Raw genomic sequence first — 7,700 nt, 5'->3', positions numbered from 1 at the left:
TTATAGAGTTTCACGTTGCGTTCTTACAATGGCTGTGTCAAGCAGTCCCACATGGCACTTCGGTGAAGTCTTCGTTGAAGAAGCGGTCCCCCTCTGCCCATCCCACATACGCGCTTTTGGAATCACGATTAAATCAGGGTGGCCATTCTCATCAGGACAACGCTCAATGCTCACCTGGAGAGGATTTTTTATTCGTGGTGGTTGAGACCTCGCAGGCCCTAACAAGTGAAAAGCTGCTCAAAAGCTTTTTCCTTTCCCAGCCTCGTTTTTTAGTTGTTCTCCTTTAACCTATGTCTAGAAAAGCGGGGATATCTGCCTCGCTCTGTAGTTGAAGCAAAATTATATTTAGACGGCAAATACGAGAGTTGGGGGTCGAAATCCTTTCAGATGCCGTGCTAACAGGTGGAGTAGCCAGTGGCCAGTTTTTATTTTCCCAGGGCTGCACGTGAACACCGAGGATGCGAACAAACCCAGTCCTTGCCCCTGCTGCTGAAGCCACCACTGCGTTTCTGGAGGTGGTGGTGCCACAGGGCAGAGGAGATTTGATGTCACCCGTGGGGTTGCGGGGTGGAGGGAAACCATAGCGTGATTTACCGCTCGCAAAGTGTGAAGGGGAGACGCTCTGTTGATGTCACTGGATGTCATCGGCCTGGCAGAAAGCCATATTTCACCCAGTGCTTAGCAGAGGCCACAAGAGGAAACAACGTGTTATTTTTTTGCAAGTGAAGCGATGATTTGGGCTGTGTCTTTGTAATCGCTACGGGTCATGCAGGTGACCAACCCGGGGAGGCAGAAGGAATTCGGGATTTTTTTTCTCTGAGCCTGGTGACAGTGTAACAGTTTCAGCCCGACGTGGGAGCTTAATATTCAAGGCGTGTTCTGCAACCAGCCGCGCTAAAGGATCCGACCATAAATTTCCTCGCAAAAATGTGCAACTTATTTTTAGACTGCTTTCTTAGACATTTCAGCTGTTTCCAGCCATTATTACTTTTTTTTTTTTTTCTGATTTAAAAAGTGCTTTTTAACTGGTGTTGTGTGGGACAAAAGTTTTCACAGCTGTTGTGCCCAACAGCCTTTTTGGTCCCCGGCCTGATGAATGACGCGAGCGATCTTTGAGGAGTAACGCTGCCACTTTTTTACAGCCTTACCACCCCCTCTACCTGAGCGCTGGGGTTTGGGGTTTTTTTTTTTTTTGTTGCTGTTGTTTTGTTTTGGCTTTTTTATGCCGCGAGCCCTTAAGGGTGGAGGGAGGGGGAAATGAGATGAAACAGCAGCCCCTGGAACGCGCCCCGAAGCGGGGGGCGGCTCCTCCCGCTCCCAAGGGACCCGTCGGGGCCGGGCCGGGCTGGGCCCCCGCAGCCGCACCCCCATTCCCCCCCCCACAGTCGTGAGGGAGCCACCGGCGGCCAAGTGGAGGGCGAGAAGGCGGCGACGGCAACACCTCCACCTCCTGCTCCCCCCCCCCCCCCTCTCCCGGGGGAGCAGAGGGTCCAGCAGAGCAGAGGGGTAGGGGTCCATGACCGTCGCGGCCCGCCCGGTGTCCCCCATCCCACCCCCTCCTTCTCTCCCTCCCCGGCACCGCTCAGCTCCCGTTCCGTGGCGGAGGGGGCGTGACGGGAGCGCGCGGCGGGCGCTTCCCGCGGGGTGACGACCCCTCCGTAACACTCTGCGTAGCGGGGAGGGGGTGCGCGCACGCAGGGCGCTGCGCCAGCCCCCCCCCTCCCCTCCACCCTCCAGAGGCCGCCGGGCGTGGGGCAGCGCCGGAGGCAGGGACAGCCCCCTCCCCTGGCCCGCCCCGTCGTGCGGGCAGGTGTCCCCGCCCACCCGCGCCCGCCCCCCTCCGCAACCCCTCGCGCTTCCTCGCGCAGCCCGGCTTAATTCTTCTCCCCCCCCCACCTTTTCTTTAATTGTTTGTATTATGATGATTTTTTGCTGATTTCCTGATTTTTTTTTTTTTTTTTTTTTTCCCGGCAGGGAGGAGGAGCGCAGCGGCGGGGGTGGGGGGAGGGGAGGAGGGCGCGGGCACGTGCGCGGCAGGGCGCGGGGCGGCGCGCGGGGGCCCTGCCCTCCTGGCCCCTTTTAAAAAGTTCGCCCCGCCGCCGGGGAATGAGGTCAGCGCGGGCGCTTCTCATTGCACGCGGCCATTATTACCGCGCGGCGGCAGCCGCCAATCGCCGGGCGGCGGGCGGGGCTTGGCAGGCGGAGGCGTTGGATACAGCGCGCGATTGGCCGCGGGGCGGGCTGCGAAAGGATAAAGGGGCGCGGGGCGGGCGCGGGGTCCGCTCTCAGCTGCAGCCGGCGGCGCGCGCCGGTGCGGGGGGCGCGCGCGGTGCGGGGGGCGGCTCCGCGGGCGCGGAGGAGCAGCAGCAGCAGAAGAAAAAGGAGCAGCAGCGGAGAAGGAGAAGGACGGGGCTGAGTGCCCGGCTCGCCGCTCTTCCTGCCGGGGACGTACACACTCGTTCATGCACGAGCGCTTTTTTTTTTAAATTTTTTTTGTTTTTCTTTCACGGGGATTTTTTTTTTTCAATTATTATTATTTTTTCCTTTGCTTTTTTTTTTTTTCTTTTCAAATTTTTCCTCCTGAGGGGTTTTCTTTTCGCTCAGTACCTCGCAACTGCCAAATCCTACCTGCAACAAACTGCCGCCGACCCCGCCGCCACCACCACGAGTCCTGGAGCCGGGGTTTTTCGGGGCTGCGGGGGCGCGCGCCGCCGGCCCCCTCCCCCGCGGTGGTGCCCACCGGCCGTACCCCAGCGCTGAGAGACACTTTCGGCCGCGCCGCTCTCCTGAAACGCCGGGGGCGGGCGAAAAAGCACTTGTGAACTGGACCGGCTGCTTCGGGGAGGGGGGAGACCCGAGGTGGTGAGGAGACAGAGGGGAACCAAAAAAAAAAAAAAAAGGCAGACCGACACCACCCCACCCCTCCTCCAAAAAAAAAAATCAAGCAAACAAAAGCCCCAAACACCCCGAGAAAGAAAAAAAAGCAAACTTGGACGGGCTGCTCGCGGCGCTGCTTTTGCAGAAACTCTGTCTGACCGCGGGCGGCCCCGCCGCCGCCGCCTCGAGGGGGAGCGGACCGCGCCGCCGGGGACGAGGCGCCGGTGTGGAAGTACCAGCGGTGCGGGGAGCGGGGGCGCGGCCGCGGGGGGCTGCGCCGCCCCGGTGCCGCTGTGAGAAGTTGCGCGCCCTGCCCCGCGCCGGAGCGGCGCTGAGCCCCGGCCAGCCGCCGCCTGCCCCCCTCCCCGCCGCCGCCGCGATGGTGCAGCAGACCAACACGGCGGAGAACACGGAGGCGCTGCTGGCCGCCGAGACCTCCGACTCCGGGGCCGGCATCGAGCTGGGCATCGCCTCCTCCCCCACGCCGGGCTCCACCGCTTCCACGGGGGGCAAGGCGGACGACCCCAGCTGGTGCAAGACGCCCAGCGGGCACATAAAGCGGCCGATGAACGCCTTCATGGTGTGGTCGCAGATCGAGCGGCGGAAGATCATGGAGCAGTCCCCTGACATGCACAACGCCGAGATCTCCAAGCGCCTGGGCAAGCGCTGGAAACTGCTCAAGGACAGCGACAAGATCCCCTTCATCCGGGAGGCGGAGCGGCTGCGCCTCAAGCACATGGCGGACTACCCCGACTACAAGTACCGGCCCAGGAAGAAGGTGAAGTCGGGCAACAGCTCCGCCAAGCCCGGCGACAAGGCGGACAAGGGCGGCGGGGGCGGCGCGGGCGGCGGTGGCCCCGGCGGCTCCGCGGCCCCCGCCAAGCCCGCCCCGAAGAAGGGCGGCGGCGGCGGTTCCTCCAAGCCCTCCCCCGCGGGCAGCGGCGGGGCGGGCGGCAAGCCCCACGGCAAGGCGGTGGCGGCGGCGGCAGGGGGCAAGGCCGCCCCCTTTTCCCCCGGGGAGCCGCCGGCCGCGCTTCTGCCGCCCGAGCACCAAGCGCTGTACAAGCCCCGGGGGGCGGCGGGCGCGTCCCCGGGCCCCGGCAAGGCGCTGACCGAGAGGAAGCTGAAGCGGGTCTACATCTTCGGGAGCGGGCAGGCGGCTGCCTCCTCCTCTTCCTCATCCGCCTCCCCCGGCGGCGCCGTGCCCGGCAGCCCCACGCTGAGCAGCTCGGCGGAGGCCGGCGACCCCTTGAGCCTCTACGAAGAGGGGGGCGGCGGGGCGGGCCGGCCCGACGGGGACTGCAACGGCGCCGCCTGCCCTTCGCCGCCCGGCTGCGGCCCGGGCTCGCCCTCGGATCACCGCAGCTACACCAGCCTGCGCGCCTCCTCCCCGGCCCCCTCGACGGCCCATTCCTCCTCTGCGTCCTCCCACTCCTCCTGCTCTTCCTCCTCCGGCTCCTCATCGTCGGACGACGAGTTTGAGGACGACCTCTTGGACCTGAACCCCAGCCCCGGCTTTGAGAGCATGTCCCTGGGCAGCTTCAGCTCCTCGGTGCTCGACCGGGACCTGGATTTTAACTTCGAGCCCGGCTCGGGCTCGCACTTTGAGTTCCCGGACTACTGCACGCCGGAGGTAAGTGAGATGATCTCGGGGGACTGGCTGGAGTCCAGCATCTCTAACCTGGTCTTCACTTACTGAGCCCAGAGCCGGGCCCTGCAGGAGGAGGCACAGGCGAGCGTGGTCGGCAGGACTCGCCCACCACCCCCACCCCCCCCCCCGCCGGGACGCTTTTCTTCCTTTGGTTTTGGGGTTTTGTTGTTTGTGGGTTGGGTTGGGTTGTTTCTTGGTGTGTTTTTTGTTTTGTTTTGTTTTGTTTTTTTCCTCCTGGGAACGGGCTGGTGAAGACCGTTGCTTGCGCGGGGGGAGAACGGCAGGAGTGGGATCGCCCCTTTCCCTATGTGGAAAGGTCGGCAGCCCCCTCCCTCCGGCTAGAGACGGACCCGCACACGCCCCCTCACAAAAGAGGAGCCCGGCGTGGCTTTGTCAGAGACTGACGGGAGCGAAAGAAACGCCGTCTTTTTCCCTTGTCCTTTTTTATTTCCTGAAAAGAGAGACGCAGGGAAGGGAGGGGGGGTTGGGGAGGGGGGAGAGCCGCACACACCTCTGGGTTCTTTGTTGTTGCCCACTTTACGTGAATGAAGAGGAGGGGGAGCGGTGCGTCGTGCTGAGCGCACACTGTGGATGTCTTCAGCATTCGCTCTCTGGTGTGAACCGGGCGATCAGAACTGCTTGGGGGAAATAAAAAAAAAAAAAAAAAGAAAAAAACCCACACAAACAAACAGAAAAAATCCACCCAAGCCCTTGCAAGGTTCACGTTTGGGAGGAGAAATCCTGTCCCGGTTTCTTCTGCGGTGAGAGGAGGCGACGGTGATGGGAGGAGGAGGAGGATGGAGCTGGACTGAGATCCCAGTTAAGCGGAGAAGAGCCAGACTAACACTTGAGAGCTGTCTTGGAAATACGGTGGGGGGAAGATAATAATAAACTGAAATGGATTTGCACGTCTGGATGAGGTGACAGCAGCGCTTTTCTCGGTCACCTTATGTCAATGTGTAGAGAGAAAAATAAGGCCGAAACTTCAAGTGAACACTGAAAACTTCTTTTGAAACAAGAGACCGAACGGGGACAGTTTCTGTCATGATGTGGTACAGGGGAAACGGAGGGCAATGGCTTTTGCAAGAAAAAAAAAAACAAAACTCGAAAATACAAAAAAAAAAAGTAGTTTTTTTCTTCTTACTCAGAATCGTGATGGTGTTGGATTATTTCACTGGTGGGGTTTAATATAGCATGTTATCCTGTCTATCTTTTTAAAATTTCTGTAAGACTGTTGAACAGTTTAAAAAAAATAGTGTTAGGATACTACGAAAGCAGATAGATGGCGCTATGTTTGATTCCTACAAAAATATCACCAGCTCTTTTTCATTCTTAACTCTTTAAAGGATTCAAACGCAACTCAAATCTGTGCTGGACTTTAAAAAAAAAAAGAAAATTCAGGACCAAATTTTTTTCTCAGAGTATGTATGTGTTTGTTCCTTATAGCTGTAAATGAAAAGACTGTTTTTTCTCACCGATGCTCCATCCTCGTATTGTTTTTTGGGGTTTGTTTTTTTTTTTTTCCTTGTAAATGTAATCGGATGCCATTTTATAAGTGGACGTATTTATACTGGCCAAACATTTTTGACTTGTATTTCTTTGTCCTTTTTTGGTAGTTCTCGTTGTTACCCGCACCATTTTTATGTCTCCTTCACTGAAGGGCTAGAGTTTTAACTTTTAATTTTTTATATTTAAATGTAGACTTTTGACACTTTTAAAAACAAAAAGAGAAGAGAGATGAAAACGTTTGATTATTTTCTCAGTGTATTTTTGTAAAAAATATATAAAGGGGGTGTAAATCGGTGTAAATCGCTGTTTGGATTTCCTGATTTTAACAGCAGGGCCGCTGGTTAGTCTCTCACACGCGTGTGCGCGCTCACGCTCACTCGCGCACTCTCACGCACCCACGAATCAGCCCCTATTTTGTCCATGTTTACACTCCAATCTGCAGGCATCTTAAAGTGACAGTATCCCTCGCCGGCAGCCCCCTGCCCCGCTGGGGGCCGGGGCGGGCGGAGGGGAAGGGGAGGAAGGAGGAAGGCGTGTAGCGTACACTGTGTGCTGCCGTTTTGGGGGGGGGGAACCTGCCCCGAAATGAAGTGAAGCAACTGGTGCATTTACACGGAAGGGATCCTGTACCTTTAACTTGTAAACCACATCTTTTGCACTTTTTTTTAGAAGCAAAAACGTGCCGTTTAAACCACTGGATCTATCTAAATGCCGGTTTGAGTTCGCGACACTATGTACTGCGTTTTTCATTCTTGTATTTGACTATTTAATCCTTTCTACTTGTCGCTAAATATAATTGTTTTAGTCTCTTATGGCATGATGATAGCATATGTATTCAGGTTTATAGCTGTTGTGTTTAAGATGAAGAAAGTGAAAACATCTTTGTACATTTAAGTCTGTATTATAATAAGCAAAAAAGAAGATTGTGTGTTTATGTATGTTAATATAACATGACAGGCACTAGGACGTCTGCCTAATGAGGTGGTTCCGTTAAGGGTTTAACTTTTTTTGTTCTTTTTGTTATTTTTTTTGGTCATCCATCCTGTGCAATATGCTGTGTAGATTTTTTTTTTTTTTTTTAAATCTTAACGATCACCCACAAGCAACGTTGGGAAAGGAAAAAAAAAAAGATCATGCCAGCTAACCATGTCAAGTTCACTGCCTGTCAGATTGTTGATATACCTTCTGTAAATAACCTCTCTCTTTTTTATTTTTTTTTTGTTTTTTTTTGTTTTTTTTTTTTTTTGTTTTTTTTTTTTTTCTTCGGGAAGGAAATAAAATCAGCTGGAACTGAACCCTAACCCTGGGCTGCTCTTCTCATCCTTGCTGCATCCTCGGCCCTGTACCCCGGGCGGGTTTCTCTCCCGCGCCCGGCCCCGGTGCCCGCAGCGCGGAGGCAGCGCCCCCGCCGGGAGGGGTTGAGGGAGGGGCGGCCGCGGCGCCGCACTCCCCCCCCGCCCTTCCCCCGCCCTTCCCCGAGGCCCGGGCTGCTGGCCTGTGTGAGGGTGGCAGCGGGAGCCGGTGTTGTGCCTCGGCGCCCACCTCCGATCCGAAAGAGTTTCTCTGGGGCACCTCTAATGGCGTCTTTCTCATGCAAAGCGTTTGCCAGCGGCCGGCCATCAGCGCCATTAACCGTGTGGTTACGCGAGGCGGGGGGGAGCCC

At 56.6% G+C, this 7,700-nt stretch overlaps 1 protein-coding gene across 1 annotated transcript; it reads left to right on the top strand.

The window, feature by feature from the left end:
* Nucleotides 1-2,312: 2,312 nt before the first annotated feature.
* SOX4 (SRY-box transcription factor 4) lies at nucleotides 2,313-5,203 on the top strand. The gene has a single exon (XM_086743158.1). It carries the CDS (start codon nucleotides 3,257-3,259, stop codon nucleotides 4,574-4,576), a length of 1,320 nt encoding a protein of 439 aa, XP_086599284.1. The 5' UTR covers nucleotides 2,313-3,256; the 3' UTR covers nucleotides 4,577-5,203.
* Nucleotides 5,204-7,700: the final 2,497 nt, after the last annotated feature.

Source organism: Chlamydotis macqueenii, chromosome 2 (assembly GCF_036417535.1).
Source record: "Chlamydotis macqueenii isolate bChlMac1 chromosome 2, bChlMac1.mat, whole genome shotgun sequence".
NCBI classification, from domain to species: Eukaryota; Metazoa; Chordata; class Aves; order Otidiformes; family Otididae; genus Chlamydotis; species Chlamydotis macqueenii.
The sequence above is the reverse complement of the archived record's forward strand: the minus strand, read 5'-3'. Positions and strand labels throughout refer to the sequence as shown.